The sequence below is a fragment of the Rhinopithecus roxellana genome, chromosome 11 (assembly GCF_007565055.1).
Source record: "Rhinopithecus roxellana isolate Shanxi Qingling chromosome 11, ASM756505v1, whole genome shotgun sequence".
Lineage (NCBI taxonomy): Eukaryota > Metazoa > Chordata > Mammalia > Primates > Cercopithecidae > Rhinopithecus > Rhinopithecus roxellana.
The window spans coordinates 31,825,221-31,845,266 of NC_044559.1; the positions used below are offsets into that span (position 1 = coordinate 31,825,221).

Here is a 20,046-nt window from a genome sequence, read left to right on the forward strand (position 1 = left end):
AGGCTGGAAAAGAGGAACAGGAGGGCGTGGAAGAAAGCCCTCAATCAGTGGGCAGACAAGAGAAAGAAGCAGAGTTCTCTGATCCAGAAAACACAAGGACAAAGAAGGTAAAGTTTATTTCAGATTCTGCACTTCTGCCATGAGGGACTGAGTCACAGGAGTCCCCCTGTTGCCTGGTGATGTCCTGCTAGGTGGAATATGGCTGAGACCCCACCATTAGTTGCATGAATGAACCAGTCCTCCTAGCACTACTTTGGAGGAGTGGCTGTGCCTGGAATCTTCAGATAGTTTTTATGGAAGCGATCTTTACCCACATGTCTGAGCTCTGCTCACTCTCCAACAACTTGGCTGTGTTCCCATGAGAAAATATGTGCCCCAAAAAAGACTCAGGCTTCAGAGCCAGGCTCCCAAAATAGACAAGTCCCTTGGCGGGGATGGGGCGAGAAGCTGCTTTGGGCACTCAAGCTGGGGCCCTGACTTCAGCAGGCCCAGACCCTAGGATTAACAAGACATCTACTGTGCTTGTACAGATTGTTTTACTTAATTAAAATGAAAAATCCAGTTACAGTTCTCCCGGGCTGGGGCTGCCACAACAAAAAGAAATGTCCTTGGAATGGGGCCATCTTCGTGCCTTTCCAGTCAGGAGAGGCAAGAGAGATGAGTATCGCTGGCAGGAAAGCTGATCTCCTAAATCTTTCTGTGGAGTCAGGAGTCCATGGGCTGCTGCAGATGCCAAGGGGAAAGTTCTAGAAGGGGCCAAGTAGGAGCTTTGACTGTGGAAGTGTATGTATCGCTGCTGGGAGAGGGTGCTTGGGGGAATTTTGTGAGGGGCTTTGGTGCAGTTACATTTGGTGGTGACCCAGATGCAAGAAAGATGTTCCAGTAAGTATTTAGAGTTTATAACTTAGTTATTCATGCATTCAAAAACTGTATATTGAGCACCTGTTATCTACTAGGGCTTGAAATTCTTTGTGTCACTTTAAATACGGTGGATTAAGCATTAAGGGCTTATTCCAAACTTTGAGCATCACCCTAAGGATGAGTTGGTGCTGTTGGACTTGAGTGGTTCGCAGTAATTGTACCAGGTAGAGGTGAGAATGCTCAGGTTCTTCCTGATTGGAGGGGTCCTCATGGCCAAGTCTTGTGCCTTCCAGTTGAATGCTCTCAACCACCCTCTGACCTCCTTCTGCAATTTTGTACAGGAGCAAGATTGGGAGAGTGGAAGTGAGGCAGAGGGGGAGAGCTGGTATCCCACTAACATGGAGGAGCTGGTGACAGTGGACGAGGTTGGGGAAGAAGAAGATTTTATCATGGAACCAGACATCCCAGAGCTGGAAGAAATTGTGCCCATTGACCAGAAAGACAAAATCTGCCCAGAAACATGTTCATGTGTGACAACCACCTCAGACCTAGACCTGGCCCATGATTTCCCCAAGGAGGGAGTCGAGGCCGTAGGGAATGGGGCTGCAGAAGTCAGCCTCAAGTCACCCAGAGAACTGCCCTCTGCTTCCACAATCTGTCCCAGTGACATGGACGTGGAAATGCCTGGCCTAAATCTGGATGCTGAGCGGAAGCCAGCTGAAAGTGAGACAGGCCTCTCCCTGGAGGATTCAGATTGCTACGAGAAGGAGGTAAAGGGAGTGGAGAGCTCAGATGTTCATCCAGCCCCTACAGTCCAGCAAATGTCTTCCCCTAAGCCAGCAGAGGAAAGGGCCCGGCAGCCAAGCCCATTTGTCGATGATTGCAAGACCAGGGGGATCCCCGAAGATGGGGCTTGCGAAGGCAGCCCCCTGGAGGAGAAAACCAGCCTCCCCATCGAAACCGACCTCCAAAGCCAAGCTTGTCAAGGAGTGTTGACCCCGGGTAACTACCTCCCCTTTCCTCATGGGTGGTCGGGTTGATTGGACCCCTGCTCACCTGATAAAGTATGAGCATGTGCAGGCTGGAATGAACATAAGTAAGGTTTCAACTAGCATTAAAGTGGGTGCAGAAAGTGATTTAGTAACAGAGGCAAGCCTCTAAAAGCCTGGCTAAACTGTTAGTGATTTTAGGCAAGTAGTGTAAAGGAAGTCAGATAGGAGGCTGCCTGTTTTCTGACAGGCAAACTCAGGGCAGACTTCTCTGCATTTACAGGAGCCCAGATGGACTTGGATAACTAAAATTAGATTGAATTATCAGCAAAAGGAGATCAGGAGAAGCCTCCTGCCTGCACAGCAGAGGGCCACCCAGGCTGTTATTTGTGTGATGGGGGCAGGAATAGGGAAGGCAAGACAAGCGTGGAAGGGGAAGGAACATGGGATCCCTAAAGGGTACAGCTGTTCCCCTTCTTACTACCCCAGACCCATTTTTTGCTAGGGTCTGACGGTGATACAAGACTTGTTTTAGGATCTTCTCTTACTCCATTGGAGGTGACGTTTTGTGCCTATGCCCAGCACTGTGACATCATGAAAGAGTTTAAAATAGGCTAAGCCTGTCTTCTCTGCCAAGTGGAACCTCAGATCCATCAAGGGGTTTGGGGGAAGGGAGGGAGAGTAGCCTTTAAGATTCTCACTGTGAAAATAATTAGGGATTTGCTTTACAGAAAGCCTGCAGCACACCAGGCTTTGAAGTGAGAATCGGGGACAGAAAATACAGAGGAAAGGCTTAAAAATGAACATTTCAACCCAGAGCCCTGTGGGTGGCATGAACTATTAGGTAACTGGGAGGCTTGGGATTTTTTCCATGTCAAGATGACCTGAGCTGTTTTTTACCTGCATGGATCTAAGTTTCCATGGAAACCCCGCCGTGAAATGCCTTCTTGTTGCTAGAGAAACCCTGAGGCCCAGGCTCTGTCTAGAGAAGGCAAGAATAAAGGAGCAGTGAAATCTTCACTTCACTCCAGTCAAACCCCTTTTATTTTGCAGTATAGGTCTCAACATGTGCCAGTGTTAGAGGCTCATTAGCTGACCCAGTGTTTGGGGTTCATATTTAATAACAGCTTGACAAGATTGGGGAGAGAATGGTATTGCCTGTTTTGCTAGCCTCGGTGGACGTCAGCACAATTTTTGCCCGTCAGTAATTCCTCTGCATGCAGAGATGGAATGATACTGAGATGGGAGGCATGGGGGGTGGATCTTCTCAAGTGAAGCCATCAGTAGCCCATCCCCCTGGGCCAAATGCAAAGATTTGCCAAGTTTTATTGTGTGTGGCATTCTTTTGGCAGTGGAAAAAGCTCCTAATGACAGTGCTTTGGTTCTAATTAGCAGCCGTTGCCCTAGCCTCATGTGATTAAGCAGTCCAACGGACAATTCCCAATCATACTATGCAGGGATGGAATTTCAGGGACTCATTGAGGCGTGTTGTATTTCATTTTTTTTCTTTTCTTTCCTTTTTTTTTTTTTTTTTTTTTGCCTTGGTTCATGTTTTGCAGAAAACTCCAGGTATGTGGAAATGAAATCTCTGGAGGTGAGGTCACCAGAGTACACTGAAGTGGAACTGAAACAGCCCCTTTCTTTGCCTTCTTGGGAACCAGAGGATGTGTTCAGTGAACTTAGCATTCCTCTAGGTAAGCAAAACACACAGTCCTTACTGAAATTCAGGTCTAGGAAATAACAGTTCCATAGCCACCTCTAAGAACTTGAGAGGGCTTTTTGTCATTTTGTTGTTGTCATTGTTTTTTGTCCTTTTGAGACAAGATCTTGCTCTGTCACCCAGGTTGCAGTGCAGTGGCATGATCTCAGCTCACTGCAGCCTCAAATTCCTGCGCTCAAGTGATCCTCCCTCCTCAGCCTCCCGAGTAGCTGGGACCACAGGTGCACACCACCAGGCCCGGCTAATTTTTTTATTTTTATTTTTTGTAGAGATGGGGTCTCCATATGTGGCCTAGGCTGGTCTTCAACTCCTGGGCTTAAGTGATCCTCCTGCCTCAGCTTCCCAAAGTGCTGGGATTACAGGCGTAAGCCACTTCACCTGGCCAGCCTATCATTATTTTAAATGTATGATGTAATAACCCAGATTTGCAAGGGGCAGCTGTAAAGCTCCTTGCAATTTCAGTCTCCTATAGTAGACCAGATACTCCGTGAACACATGCCTTGAATAGCACTGCCCTGGGACCCAGAGCTAAGAAGCCTTGTCTTTCCTGTCAGGGAATGCTTTATTCTTGATGACATGGAGGCTTTAAGCCTAGCCCTTATTCAGGTAGGAAAGCAACTGCCCAGCAGCCTCCATAAAGTCAATAGAAATGAACCTCTTCTGCTATTGTTCATTGCTCCAGCCCTTCCCAGAACAATGCTACATTTTTTTTCTTCTTAGAGGACAAACTTTTCTGAGGCAATGATGCTGAATAGACTGTGTTTGGGACAGACTCCCCCTAGTTCATAGAAAGGGTATTGAGCAGAGAGACCTGGGTTTCTGTCCTTCCTACTTAAGGGTGACTGTGTGTCCTTAGATAAGTCATACCCCTTCTTGAGTCTTAGTTTTCTCACTGTAATTTGGACAGTGATTTTTTTAATGGTGGAAGTGTTGGGAATGAAGTGGGGGGGGGGGGTTTACTGATGGAATCACCTAGGAATGAATCCCTTTTCAAAGAGGAGAGTTAAGCAGAGTCTCAGGGAGGGAGTAAAGGCACTTTAAGATAATTCCCTGGGAGATTCTGACATAACCATTAACCCAGCAACTCCAGCCTGTATCATCTTTGAGTCCTCGCATTAGCTCTGAAAGGTCGGAAAGTAATTAGATAAAGTAGTAGTAGCAGCTGCTCAGAAGGAGAGCTCGGGAAAGTGTCATCTGGGAAAGTGTCACACAGAAGCATGAGAAGCACGGGTCATCTGATGCCTGATGACCACGTGTCTGATCATGCAGGGAGGGGCTGGTCAGTATGCAGGCTCATCCTTTCCATCCACCTTGCTCTTTTTTCCCTTCTCCTTTAAAAAAGTGTTTTACTATTTCTTCCCTCCAGATGTACCATATTTTTAGTCAGATCTGGAGAGCAAACTTCCTTTTTTTTTTTTTTAAAGGGATAAATTTGCTGCACAGCATCTCCCAAGACAAAAATATAAAAAAGAAGGAAAAAGAAATACTAACCTTAGAATAAACTGAGATGACCCTCGGTATTTTAGCTCTAGAAAACAGTTGCAAAGGCCACCCTACAGGAGAAGGGAGGCTCCTTCATGCATTCAGCCAGTCAGCAGATACTTACTGGATAACATGGTACTGTGCTAGACACTCTGGGGTAACCAAGAAATATAACGCAAGTCTCTTGTCATCCAAGAACTTGGAACCTAATTGACACTAGCAAAAATTAAGAATAAATTCTGCAACCTTGTAATTCGTGTCTTTTTATTACTGTTTTTCATTACAGAAGTGTGAAAGATTATTGTAATAAATTCAAAAAATAAGAACCATATCAAGTCAATATTAAAGGTCTGATGTCTTCCCTGCAGTCTCTCCCCAGTCTCCAGAGGTAGCCTACCACTGTCATGCCCACGGTTTTTCTCTCACAAAAACAGGATCACACTACACACATAATGTTCTACAAGTTCACTTAGTAGCAGGTCTTAGAAATTTCTTCATGTCAGTACATAGAGAACACATTCTTTTTAACCACTGCAAATATTCCATCGTAAAAGCTATGCTATAAATGACTGATCTTTCCTCTGCTGGTGAACACTTAGGCTGTCTGCTCTTTTTCCCATTTTAATAGCTAAGATTTTATTGTTAACATTCCCCATGCAGGCACCATTCCTAGTGATCTGCATGTATTATCACATTTAACCCTCTCAAAACACCTATGAGGTAGGTACTGTTTTTATCCTTATTTAACAGATAAAAAATCTGAGATGCAGAGTCACACAGCTAAGGACAGGCAAAAACCGGAGTCAGGTTCAAACCCCAGTCATCTGACTCTAGAGCCATGTTCTTAGCCTTTGTTCTCTGCTGCCTTTCAGATGTGCTTATTCAGTGGTATATGTGTGCCAGTGTTCCTGTGGGATAGCGTCCGAGCCAGGGGGTTGTAGGGTTGTATGTATTTGCATTTTAAATTTTCATAATTGCTACTAAATTGCACTCCAAAAAGATGCTATCAGTTTTCACTGCGACCTTGAGTGAGAGTTCCCAATATCCACCTCCCATTGGATTTTATCAGTTTTTAATCTTTCCCAACTAGTTAGGAGGAAACTAGTATCTCGCCTTTTTAAAATTGGCTGTATTGAGGTATAATTGATATATAGTAAGTGCATATAAAGTGCATAGTTTGATCAGTTTTCGCCTATAAATATACCCGTGAGACCATCACCACACTCAAGACTGGGAACAATGTTCATCATATCCCAAATTTCCTGTCTCCTATGTAACCCCTCCCTCCCCACAGTGTAACCCCCAGGTAAAGGATCTCCTTTCTGTCACTAAATATTAGTTTGCACTTTCTAGAGTTTTACATAAAGGAATCATATTGTATGTGCTAGTTTGGCTTCTTTTCCTCAACATCATTGAGATTCATCTGTACTGTTGGGTGGATCAGTACTCTGTTTCTTTCTTTCTTTCTTTCTTTTTTTTTTTTTTTGAGACAAAGTTTTGTTCTTGTTGCCCAGGCTGGAGTACAGTGGTGTGATCTCGGCTCACTGCAACCTCCACCTCCCGGGTTCAAGCAATTCTCCTGCCTCAGTCGCCAGAGTAGCTGGGATTACAGGCACCTGCCACCACACCTGGCTAGTTTTTTGTCTTTTTTAGTAAAGATGGTGTTTCACCATATTGGCCAGTCTGGTCTTCAACTCCTGACCTCAGGTGATCCACCTGCCTCAGCTTCCCAAAGTGCTAGGATTACAGGTGTGAGCCACTGTACCCGGCCAGTCTGTTTCTTTATATTGTTGAGGAGTATTGTATTGCATATATGGATACATCACATTATTTATTCATCTGTTGACAAGTATTTGGGTTGTTTTCAGATCGGGGCTTTTACAGATTGTACTTGTTACTAGTCTTCAGTTAGCTTTGAGACTCATTATCTCATTGGTCACCCAAGGAAGAGTATGGGATGAGGTTCTGCATTTGACAGGTGAGGAAACTGAAGTTCAGAGACTTACCCAAGATGACATTAGCAAATGCAGGTTAGAATTCAGGATTTCTCAGCCTGGGCAACATAGGGAGACCCCGTCTCTACAAAAAATAAAATAAAATAAAAACTAACCAGGAGTACTGGTGCACATCTGCAGTCCCAGCTACTCAGGAGACTGAGGTAGGAGGACTGCTTGAGCCTGGGAGGAGATCCAGGGTGCAGTGAGCCATGATTGTGCCGCTGTACTCCAGCCTGGGCAGCAGAGTTAGACCCTGTCTCAAGAAAAGGAAAATAAAAAAAAAAAGAACTCAGGATTTCTGATCTCAGATCACTCTGTTCTCTGGGTTCTTCCAGTTCAGGCAGCAGCACAGTGTAGGAAAGGCAGTTTTTGCACAGAAACTACGAACACAGTGTGTGGAATCTGATTCCCTGAGTTTAAATGCCCTGTCTACTACTTACTGGCTGGATGACAAAGAGCAACTTATTTAACCTCTCTGCTTGGATTTCTTCATCTGTGAATCAGCCATAGTAATAGGAGCCTACTATGCAGAGTTATTTTAAGGATTAAGTGAACAAATACTGGTAAGGTCTGAGTGGCTTCTAGTGGGAGTTACTTAATAAGGGTTGTCTATTATTATTATTCACTCATGAAATATTTAAGACCTATTATGGCTCCTCTCACTGGGGCTGCATAACCCTTTACCCTCCAGGGCTGGTCACTACTGGCATGGAGACTTCTAGGGAGGTGAGAGACAATTTTTTGGCTTTGTCCCTGTGGAAAGCATAGAGTTGAAATAAGGGATGTCAAGGACTGGGCTCCCAGTTGGGAGGAAAGGGAGGCCAGTCCCGTTGCTCAGGGACCGGGGGTGGGCATGGCTGGGGAAGTACACTGCACTTGAAATCCAGGCCAGCTCTGCATGACCCTGGCCAGTGTGAGCCTGCCAAGGCCTGCTCTCAGTAGAAACAAACAGCTTTGCCTGCAAAGTGCAAGTTCCCTCCTCTATCCATCCCAGCTTTACTAGGATGACAGAGTTATAATTACCCGTGCCATGAGCTATTATTAGAAGCCAAATGCAGCTTTAATGATCCTAGTAGAGGCTGAAAAATGGAGGATTGAGTGGCTCCAGAACACATCAGGGCCGGGGCAGTGTGTCTTGATGCTGTCTCTTCATGTCCCCCTCACATTCCAGAAGTGTCCTGAGTTGTGCAGTTGGATTTGTGGTGTCTGTAGCAACCCCGTTATTCTGGTCCAAGTTAGCAGCTGTTGGGATTTCTCCCAACCCAGGCTTCTCTTCTCTGCCTGGTGGCTGCCTGGTACTGCCCGAACCTGCGGAGCAGGGGCCAGGGAAGAAAGTTGCCACCAAACTGTGGAGCCAGGTTCCCCAGGTGGCTTTGGGGAGAGGTTGGGGTTCAGGTGAGAAGGCCAACATTTAGGCAGTTATTAACAGCTTCTGTGATGAAATATTTAACACGTGTCTCCAAACCAGTATTATTTGAGCACCAGGCAAAATGATAGGTGCTTCCCCTAAACACCACTTGTAGCATTATTATTCCTATTTCACAGATGAGGAAACTAATCTCAGAGAGGGTAAACAGTGTGCCTGAGGTCACACAGCATAAGTAAGGGTTGGGTTTGACTCTACATTCTATTTTCTCTTCATGACACTGTGGCTTCCAAGGGTTTTTTGTTTTGTTTTGTTTTGTTTGACAGTAGAAATCTTTGTTCAGGTGAAATCTCTCCCAGAACTTACAGAGGATGACTCTAGCTACACTGCCAGGGGCTTTGGCTAGCAGCTCAATCCCTGCTTCAGCATCTGTGGTAGCTCCTAGGGCAGCTGTACCCCTTCTGGGGGTTCCCATGACAGGGACTCAGAGGACTCAACAGAGGGCTTAATAAAAACCCCAGGGCTTTTTTCTTGGTACCACCCAGCTGACTCAGAGGCTGGGATGGGACTGAGAGTGTGGCTCTGATCAAAGCCCTCCTTTTTTCCCAGCTGCCCCTCTCCTGTGTTGTGGGGGTCTCGGCTCCCTGCAGAGCAGCAGCAAAGGGAAAACTATTTTGTAACAACGGAGGAAGGAGGCAGACCTTGCTGAATGCACCTCTGCCAGCACCAACAGCCAGGAGCCAGGACCTGTTTGTGAGGTGGAGGGGAGAACTGGCCCCCACAGCCCAAGCTGGGGCCACTTTTCCATCCTTTGCAGAGAGGAAGGGAAGGACATTCAACCTCCCTCCGGGCACCTGGGCCTGAGTGAGGCCCCCTCGCTTCTGGGGACCACTGCTGAGGGCATGGCATGTAGCCTGCGACGTGGCAGTTAGAGAAAGTCAGGCTGAGGAGGACACCTCAGGTCCCGGACTGCAGTCTCACTGTCAGTCCAGGCAGGCCTCCTGGGCTCCCTCCTTCCCTCCCATCTCCCTCCCTCAGAGCTGCCCTTCACACTGATAAGTGGCTATTTTGAAATGGAAAAAAAGTTCTAATGACAAGTGTAGGTAGCTTCCCTCTGACAGGGTCTCCTAGGCACTTAGCTCAGTGTCCTGGGAGGTGGGGGAGGAAAGTGAAGCCACCCAAGCAGCTGGGCTTGCAGTCGGCCACGCTGTGCCTTGGAGCAGGTGTCATAAGTAGAGACCTTTCCTGTCCCCACCCCTGCAAGAAATTGCTGTTCCCCTGCCTCTGCCATTCCCAGACCCCTTCCTCCCTTCTACCCAGGATGGCCGGACCTGAAACCATTGCCCAGCCGCAGAAAAGAGAGGCTTGCCCCCAGACCTGCAGGTGGGATTGGGTGTTCCAAGCATCACCCCTCTTTCTTAGTTCCCTGATGGGTCCTGCTTCTCGCGGCCCTCACACCCTGCCCTTTGGCTGGCACTGCACAGTCAGGTGCCTGGTAAACAGTGCATGTGTTCCTACCTCCATTCTCAGGTGAGGAAACCGAGCCCCAGGAGCAGTTCGGCTAACTCTCCCCAGGTCACATGGGTTTTTAGCATCTGACCTCAACCCTCTCAGAGCTGGGCTCTCTCCATTCCGTTGATTGACTGTGTCTTCAAGAGGAGAACTGTGACCTGCAAAACACCTTCGTGGAGGCTGGAGCAGCCACCATCCCTTCAAGGATGAATCCCCTGGCTGTGACATTGTCACCCCTCTATGGTGGTGGTGCCATTTTTTTCCTTTGCTTGGAATCAAAAGGCCTCCCAGAATTCTGGGACTTATATTTAATAAATCACAAATGAAATGCTAATTGATGGTTCAGATGTAAAGACTGGAGGAAGTGGGAAAGTGTTAATGATATACAATTGCATGGAAAAAAAGAGGACAGAGAATTGTAATTAGGGTATGACTAAAACGGTCCCACAAAAAGAGGCCTACATATAGGTTAATCATGTGGAGGAAAATATTTGGATTGGAGTGACTCTGGGTGATTTTTTCCTTCCTTTTATTTACTTCTTTTCTGTAAAGAACATAATTCTAAAATAAACAAACAAAAATGAGAGAATTCTTCGAGAGTCCTGGTCACAGCAGCTGCAGAGAGAGGTACAGTGTGGAGAATGAAATCCAACAAGTGAAATATCAGAAATATCAGAAATCACCTTCATTGTTCTTGGAAGGAGGCTGATAGTAGGAGAACAGGCCAGTGGCAGGCCGTGGAATGGCCAAGTGCTTACGACACTGCCAAGTCCATCCCTTACATTCACAACCACCTGTGAATGGAGTGGGTGTGAGTTTCTTTGTGACTGTTCTGCAAATGAGGAAACTGAGGCTTGGAGAAGCTCGTTAACAGCCAAAGTCAACAGCAAGTGATGGGTGGAGCTCGTGGCTCCCATTTCTACCTGATGGCTGCCAGGACACAGGGGCCTGCCTCCCACGCCATCCTAACCTTGCCTGTCTATCCCTCATCCTTCCCCAGGGGTGGAGTTCGTGGTTCCCAGGACTGGCTTTTATTGCAAGCTGTGTGGGCTGTTCTACACGAGTGAGGAGACAGCGAAGATGAGCCACTGCCGCAGTGCTGTCCACTACAGGAACTTACAGGTAACCATGCACCCTCCTTGCCCAGCATGTAAGGGGCTCCCCAGTCTCCATAACAGGGCCAGGTGTCTGGGGTCCTCGTCCTTGCTGGCTTCTGAGTCTAGCTCCTACCTGCAAGGCCTACTCCAGGCCACAGGTTACTTGCCATTCCCCAAGCACACCAAGCTGTTTTCTGCTTCTGTGCCTGTCTCTTTCCACTACTCGGAGAACTCCTGATCTTCCCATAGACTTGATTCCATCAGGCTGCTCTCCACATGGTGGCTACCTCCCATGCTGCTCCTAGCGCATGTCTCTACTTTAGTACTTAAAACATCCTGTTTGGGTTGGCTTTGGCAATATCCGCCTCTCCCTCTCTACTGTGAGTAACTCAAGTTAGGCCAGTGTTCCTCCGGCCTGTGACTGGGGCTGACCCCTTCCCACAAGACTCGGATGTTCCAGTTTTTCTCTGTTTCTGTTCCCCTATGCAGGTATCCCTGCTTCCTAGAATAAAAAACCACTGCTTTGTTCTTTTTAGCTGTTCATCCATACAGCAAACACTTACCACAGGCATGCTAGGTACCAGACACTATTCTAGGGACTGGGGATACTGTAACAACAACAGTAAAGTGGACAAAATCCCTGTTCTCATGGTTTTCATCCTAATTAGGTGACAAGCAATAAATAAAATAAATGGTATAGTATGTTAAAAGACGACATATAAAAAATACTGTATGCACCGTATTTCACCCAGTCTAAGGTGCCATCATTTGTAAGGCACCATTATTTTTTCGCACCAACTAGAAAAAAAAATGTTGCAAATCAAGTGATGAGACTCCACCAACTGTAAAATGCATTTTTATTTCAGAGATATTAATGTGTGAAAAAAATGTGTCTTAAGATCAATGAAATATGGTAATATATTCTATAATATATACCTAATTAATATGTAATACATTAGAATGTGGTTTTCATGATGAACATCTGGCATGGGCTAGGTTTTGATAGCTTAACAGAAGACATGGTATATCGGATGGCCAGGGGTAAGTATCTCAAGACACCTGCTGTTTTTACTACAAGGAATCAGACTAGTTATTTCAACCACAAGGCTTTGACTCAAGGAGTCCTCACAGTGGCTGTGCCCAAGTCCCAGGCTAGGCATTACTATTATCATTAAATTGTTTAAAAGTGACTGATCTAGCCATCTTAACCAGGGACATGATCCAGACTCATCTGAACAGTATTTCTAAAATACAGGTACTAAGTTAGATATTTAGTAAAATTTGGGGGTGGAAGGCAGGTTGCAGGAAGATGTAATTTAAGAAAGTTCTCCAAAAGATTCAAATGTGCATGCCTAGTTAAAAACAACAACAACAACAAAAACAAAAAACTCAGATATGGGCCAACTTTCTTGTTTAATAATTGAGAAAATTGAGGCCCAGAGAAGCTATGTAATTTGTCCAAGGCCACGCAGATAGTGAGTTACTGGGCCTAGGATCAAATCGCCTGATTCAGAATCACTTTCGTCTTTTCACTCTACTATACTTGTCTTGGAAACTGAGACCCAGAATGTCATGGCCTGGGTCACCATCTGCAGAGGACTCTCATAGGCTATGCCCAAACTCAGGTCATTTAAGCCCTTTGATTTCCCTCTGGAAGGCAGCTGCTCTGTGACTGAGGCAGCCACAGGGCCTGTGGCCCAGGGCTAGGCCTCTCCAGGGGCAAGGCAAGAAAGGCCTGACTTGGCCAGAGCAGGAGGGTCAGACTGGGTCCCACAAAGCTAATTGAGGGAAGTCATCTAGCTTGAAGACATAATCATCCCTTTTCCCGACAAGATGAAACCTACATAATGGCAAGGATGGAAGAGGTCTTGGAAATCATCTGGTCCTGATTTTCCCAAACCATCTTTGTACCAGCTGGCATCTTTTTGAAATACAGCTTTCTGGGCCAGGCACGGTGGCTCACGCCGTAATCCCAGCACTTTGGGAGGCCGAGGTGGGTGAATCACGAGGTCAGGAGTTCGAGACCAGCCTGACCAACACTGTGAAACTCCGTCTCTACTAAAAATACAAAAATTAGCTGGGCGTGGTGGCATGTGCCTGTAATCCAAGCTACTCAGGAGGCTGAGGCAGAAGAATCACTTGAACCTGGGAGGTGGAGCTTGCGGTAAGCTGAGATTGCACCACTGCACTCCCACCTGGACAATAGAGCGAGACTCTGTCTCAAAAAAAAAAAAGAAAGAAATGCAGCTTCCCGGATCTCACCCTACACCTGTTTTCTCTAGGGCTGGGCCTGAGAGTCTGTATTGTAGACCATCCTTATGTCAGGCTCTGCTATGTTGGGGTAAGAACCTTTTCTCTCATCCAGCATTTGCAGTGGTATTGTGCAGCCCTTCAGGGGGCCACACAGTTCAAGGTCACCTTGGAAGTTAGGAAGAGTTCAGACTTGCCAGGGCCTCTAATTCTAATTCTTGTATGTTTCCCAGGGCAGTGGACTGCACTGTGTTCTGAGCCTCTGGGCCACGCCCCCAGGCAGATTCCCCTCCCCGCAGCAGGCCAGAGCCATTCTTGTGGTTCTCAGGTGCATTGGGGTAGACCCTGGCTAAGCCCCTCGTGCCAGCTAACAGCAGTGCAGCTTTACCTGGTGCACCGGCTGGGGAGCTGGGAGTTTCCACCACAGGCTTCCCAGGTAGGATTTCTGTCAGTGGCTTTGACAGAATGCCTCTGTCCACACAGTCTCCCCCCACCCCAAGCAGCAGGTGATGACTGACACTTAAATCAGGCAACTTTTAAACTTAACACAACTGAGAGGCCTTGAGTTGAGGACCAGAGATTGCCCCTAAAGGCAGGAAGCAGGTTGAAGGAGTCTCCGTTCTCTCTGAGCAGCCTGTGCTGTGCCCCACGGCTGGTCACGGCTCTGCCCCACGGCTGGTCACGGCTCTGCAAGAACCCACCCAGAGTGATTCAGAACAACAGGTGGAGCCAGCGCTCAATAGGAAAACTAGATACCTGCTTGGCTCCAGGCCCTGGAGCGGAACGTGTCCATGTACTGGACGCTCATTCACTTGCCTTCCTCAGCACACGGTTTACCCTCCCTGAGCCAAGGCAGAGGAGAACCCAGGCCCTCCATCAGCAGCTTTGCCTACTGCCATTCACCGTTTGCTCTTCTCCCAGTCAGGCTGCACCCATTTCTGGAAGCCAACTGCAGTCTCTTCTATGGAGAGAGCAGGCAGACCTGGTCATCTCACACACACCCTGTCATCTGACCCTCAAACCATCCCAGAAGGGAGGGTGAGGACAACACTGTTCCTCCCATTGAACAGATTAGTAGTCTGAGGCTGGGAGAAGAGGCGTGGCTTTCTCCAACTCATATGGCTGGTGCTGTGCTAATAAGAAAAGCCCACATGACTGTTTATTCTGTGTCAAACGCTGTGCTGAATGCCTTGTGTTGCCTCACTTCAACTTCACAGCAACCTTATGCGGTAGTTACTGTTATTCCCCTCCCTTCACAGATGTCAGAGATATTTGGTAACTTGCCTCCTGAGGGCTAGGATTTGAACCCAGGTCATCTGACTTCAAAGTGCACACACGTAACCACCGTACTGGTCTGCACCCTTCTGTCGCCTAATCTAGTGCTCTTTGCCTTTTCCTTGCTGCCCTGTCAGAGAACCCCAGCTGGGGCCTCAAACCTGTCCAAGTCTGCCTCACTGTGTTGACTCCAGATAGCCCAAGAAAGGCCCGACCTGGCTCACAGTGTTGGGCCGAGGCCAGTATAGCAGTGAGTGTGTTCTGGGGGTCATGCAGAGGCAGCCCTCAAGGATAGAACAGACAGGCCCATTTTTAAATTCATCAAAAGACCTCCAAGGCTCCCCACCCACTAGCCTGCCCTGACAGGAAACAGGTTGTTAAGAGTGTCAAATGTCAGCCGTGGTGCTGTTTTGCGCAGCTGCCATAGGCCAGCACTCTTTACCCTGCCTTCCAGCTGCCCTCCCGCTGCCTTTTAGGCATAGATATGTTGCCTAGAGCTTGCGTTGTTTCTGGAAAACAGTTGTTTTGGGAGTTAAATGAGCTTCTTTAAGTCAAGCAGTTAGAACAGCACTTGACACTAGATAAGGGCTTTGGAAGTGTTTGCTATTATAGCTCTACTTTCTACTCTCTTTCTCTTTCTTTCTTTCTTTTTCTTTCTCTTCTTTTCTTTTCTTTTTTTTTTTTTAGACAGAGTTTTGCTCTAGTTACCCAGGCTGTAGTGCAGTGGCACGATCTCGGTTCACAGCAACCTCCGCTTCCCAGGTTCAAGTGATTCTCCTGCCTCAGCCTCCTGAGTAGCTGGGATTACAGGCACCCGCCACCACACCCAGCTAATTTTTTGTGTTTTTAGTAGAGATGGGGTTTCTCCATGTTGGTCAGGCTGGTCTCAACTCCCCACCTCAGGTGATCCACCCGCCTTGGCCTCCCAAAGTGCTGGGATTACAGGTGGGAGACACCCGCGCCCGGCCTATACTTTCTACTTTTTCTACAGGAGACATGTATTACTTGTAAGCTAACATAATGAGGTACTTAGCATAAGTTCTGTAGCCCCAGGGGGGATCTGTGAACCAGGAAGAGGGTAACCCCCACAGCTGGGCACAGATGCCAGGAGAGGGATGATTGAGGCATGTCCCCTCCTCTCCTCTCCTTCTAGGTCCCTACTAATGTGTCCCTTCCTCCACTTCCTCTCTTCTTTCCACAGAAATATTTGTCCCAGCTGGCCGAGGAGGGCCTCAAGGAGACGGAGGGGGCAGGTAGCCCGAGGCCGGAGGACAGTGGAATCGTGCCCCGCTTCGAAAGGAAAAAGCTCTGATGCTTCTGCTTCTGCTGCTGCTATAAGGTTGGAAAGGAGAGCTTGCTGAAGCGGGATCTTCCTGATTCTGGGGACAGGACTAAAGCCTGAGAGGAAGGAAAACCAAGCAGGGCACGTTGCTTGCGTTTGTTCCCAGAGACTCAGTGAAATGCCTCTGAAATGTCTCCAGGAGCCAAGTCACCCAGGTGTGTCCAGCCCACTGAGGGTCACCAACTCTCTCCCTGTTGACTCTTGTTTCTCTCAAACCATCTTTCAATTTGTTTTTCTCTCTTTTCCTCTTGTTCTCTCTCTCCCTCTCTCCTTATGTGCCAAGAATCATTTCTTTTTCACAAAACCCAACTTCTCAGGGATTTTCACAGTGTTTAAATTCTTGATAGGATCTAATACGTCAGGCCTGGCTGAGTCACCCAAGGAAAAGGTTTAATGGAAACTCCTGGGTCAGGCGAACCTCTGCAGTGAGTCTACAGCAGTATCTCTGTCTGGTGTCCCGTGTATCCCCTGCACTGGGGAGCTGAGTCGGGTCTGCAGTCCCGGTGAGGGGACATCACGGACAATCTGTTGGTAGAGCTGGGAGGGACTTCATTAACCTCTTCCTCCAGCTGGGCCACCCTTTTGAAAAGCCCCTGTTTTTAATAACTCTTTCATCCTCTCAGTTCTTCTAGAAGTCTGCCAGACTTATGCCTTAAAGTAAAATAAAATGAATTTTAGAGAAGATGAAAAGAGCCCTTCATTGTGGAAGCTCTGATAAGTTTCCTCCAAACTTATTTCCCTCCTCTTGATTTCAGGAGATGTCAGGGTTTGTTCTATTCTGGACAATGAATTTGGTACAAATTCACTATAATTAAAAATAAAAACAGAAGCATCTTCCTTCAGCTAAAGCAGCAGTTGGCGTGGGTTTAGGTGGAATGCTGGCCTCTCTGCAATGCGTAGCATTGGCTTGAGACACAGTTCCAGGCTGTGGAAAACAGAGTTGTTTTGGGGGTTAAATGAGCTTATTTAAGTCAAGGAAACATCATCTGTCCTTCACTCAGCCGTGGTGCCTGCACTCTGGGGTACAACCTCCTCACCATGGGATGGTTTTTAAATGGCCCCCCAGTTGGGGGAGAAGCTAAGGAAAGAGAAGGCTGCAGAGCCAAAGAGTGGCATTAAAGTTTGCTGGGTGTCTGTAGGTGGACCCTTTCCAGCTGGGCAGATAGTTGAGGGCTCCTTGGGTTTGACTGCCTGTGCAGACTTTGTTACCAAAGTGTTATGAAAAGTCCTGATTCCCACTGCTCTTTCTGGTACTGGAGGGTGGGTACCTTCAGGCTGTGGGGTCTCTAGTCTGATATTCCATTGAAAGGGTATGGGATAAATGTGCTGGGGGAAATGAGGCTCGGCCACAGCCGTAGAGAGGCCCTCGGGCAGGTAAGAAGGGGGCCTGGAGCTGTTTTCATGAGCTGAGATACTCTCCTGAAAGCACCCTTCATAGCTTAGCCCAGGAAAAATAAAACAAGGAAGACAGGTCACTCTCCCCTAGGCAGTTCCTGTTGTTTCATTCCTGACCTTGGGCAGGCAGACTGAGAAGGGACTGTGTAGGGTTTTGTTTTGTTTTATTTTCATTTTCCTTTTTATGGCATGTGAGATCATACTGCACATTCTGTCCTCTGTACTAATAGAGGAAGGGCAGAGAGATTAGTTCAAGGCTGACATTTTATATCAGGTAACTGAGGCACACAAAGGGAACAAATGAAGAACATAAAATGATCAGTGTAAACCTGAAAGCATGCAGTCATTGGCAAGGGACATACTTATGGGAGCTGGTGAGAGAGAACATTTAAGGCAAGCACCAGGTGAAAGCAGACCAGCTTGAACAGGTGTGATGCGGAGAGGTTGGAAGAAGCAAGAAACCTGAACTCATCATCATCATCAGACTATTAAATAAAATTTATAGGAGGCTGTTGGTTTGAACTGAGCTCCTGCACTAGGGCCCAACAGACCAAAACAAAAGGGAGTCACTCATGTTAAAGTTCTGTCTTCCAAGAAATCAGGAGAGAGAGAGAGAGAGAGAGAAAGAGAATAGCCAAATCCTCAAACAGGCCAGTTTTAACCAGCATGATGAAGAAGTGTCCTTGGTTTTAACCTTTATAAGGAAAGCAACTTTGAGATGACCAGTCTGGTTTTTGTTCTTTGTGTCTGCTTTCCTCAGCCCTTTTCTGTCTATAAAGCCAACCTCCTCCGCTCAGCTCCTGGGAACACTCATTCTATTTTATAGAATGACGTGTTGCTCAATTCTAGAATCAAAAATAAAAGCCAACTAAGATCTTTAAAGTAAATTTGTTGTAATTTTATCTTTTGAGAAAACCATATGGGGGCTGCTGAAAAGTTGGTATCTCAAATAAAGTCTGAAGATCATGGCTCAGCCCGGATTGTTCCCCTGGCCAACTCCACAGGTTTGAACCTGGCATTCTGGACACCAGCTCTGCCTCCTCCATTTCTCAGAAAACCTTTGATCTTGTGTGTCTTTCTTCCCACTGAAGGGAATTCTGGGGGCAGTTCTTTGGCCTTCTTGCTGAACTTTGCTGGAAATAGCGTACAATTTTTATCAGAGGCTAGAACTGTATATTATCAGAGAGACTGGACACTTTATCCCCTAGCAAAGTGGGAGCAGACTTCACCAGCTCATTCTGCTCCACCCCTGCCTTCCCCCACCCCCCATCCCCAGCAGCATTTCCATGGAAATCCAGATGGTCGTGTAGTGTTATGGCTCCCATGTGATAGACTGGCCTTCATATTAGAAAGCTAGGGAGGGCCCCCAGGAGGGAGAGAGATAAGGCGCTATCTGCATTCAATCAGAACCTTCAGTTTAAAATCATCTAAGAGTCCATACTCGTGTGTACATATGTATTTATTTTATTTATTTTTATACAATTCCATTGGCATGGTCCTTCACCGACCCTATGATTTGCACTTTTTATTCCTACGTGTGCCACACACAATGCAGTATTAAAGGCAACCAGGAAAATATTGATTTATTTTTTAAAGCTTTTTTTCAGTGTTTTGTCAGCCATTTCAAAGTGTCTCCCAGAAAAGGATGCTGAAGAGCAATTGCTACCTTGAGCAACAGATTCATATTTACCCCAGGTTAATATAACAAAAGGCCTGTATGATTTTCTTTTCATTGTTAACACCCAAAATAGCATCTATCTAGACAGTATCCCCAAAAAATTTGGAAAATTTGATGGTGTGAGCAGCAGCCATTAGTATCAGGGTTTCCCATTCTTGGACAGTCCGAGGCTGTGACCTGTTAGATAATTAGATTATACTTGAACTGGACCAGAGTTTGTTTTTTGAATTTATGAGAAAAACAAAAACACTAAGTTAAGTTTGAACTTGTAAAGTATTGAAATTTGTTGAGTGTCCTATAAATTGTCACGACTTTTCCTGATCTGTATAACTGACTGCAAAGTGTTTGTTTTTACAAAAGAGAAAAGAAAAGATTTTTAATAAAGAGAATTTGAAAGCTGTGAGTGAGTGACTCCGGGTCATGCAGGGGTCCCTGGCATTTGGCTGGGGAAGGCTCACCAAGCAGAAAGGCTGAGATTTGGTCCCTTCGAATTATGAATTATTTTCAAGGGTTGAACAGAGAGGACAAAACAGGTTTTCTTAGGGCTCCAGTTAGGCTACTAGAGAGAAACAGAGATTCTCAGGGGTGATCTTTGGAGGATGAGTCTGACTAGGTGGGGGCTGCTGTCCTTTTGAAGGCTCAGATACGAACGTTTCTTGACCGCTTATAAACTCCTAGCTTTGCTACCCAGTGTCCTGCACCAGGGTTAGGCCATTTCTGGCAGTTTCATCCCCTCTGAAGATGAATATCTGGTGGTCAGTGCTGCAGTGGAAATAGCAGGCCCAAGCAGAGGGCTGGCCCTGCCGCTGTTAGCCCATGACTTCCTAAGGCCCGCTTCCTTGGGTGTAAAAGAAGATAAGAATATTAATCGCTCTGGGTGCGGTGGCTCCCAGCACTTTGGGAGGCCGAGGTGGGTGGATCATGAGGTCAGGAGATCAAGACCATCCTGGCCAACGTGGTGAAAACCTGTCTCTACTAAAAATACAAACATTAGCCGGGCGTGGTGGTGTGCACCTGTAGTCCCAGCTACTCAGGAGGCTGAGGCAGGAGAAGGGCTTGAACCCAGTAGGCGGAGGTTGCAG

At 46.9% G+C, this 20,046-nt stretch overlaps 1 protein-coding gene across 3 annotated transcripts in view; it reads left to right on the forward strand.

The window, feature by feature from the left end:
* The window catches only part of RBM20 (RNA binding motif protein 20), a 194,572-nt gene extending 175,205 nt beyond the window's left edge, over nt 1–19,367 (forward strand). For all 3 annotated transcript variants that reach the window (XM_030941296.1, XM_030941298.1, XM_010370324.2), the window contains exons 10-14: nt 3–107; nt 1,203–1,863; nt 3,410–3,544; nt 10,928–11,049; nt 15,751–19,367. In XM_030941296.1, coding sequence (XP_030797156.1) covers nt 3–107; nt 1,203–1,863; nt 3,410–3,544; nt 10,928–11,049; nt 15,751–15,861 — 1,134 coding nt within the window. In that variant the 3' untranslated portion in view covers nt 15,862–19,367. The remainder of the gene's footprint in view (nt 1–2; nt 108–1,202; nt 1,864–3,409; nt 3,545–10,927; nt 11,050–15,750) is intronic.
* Nucleotides 19,368–20,046: the final 679 nt, after the last annotated feature.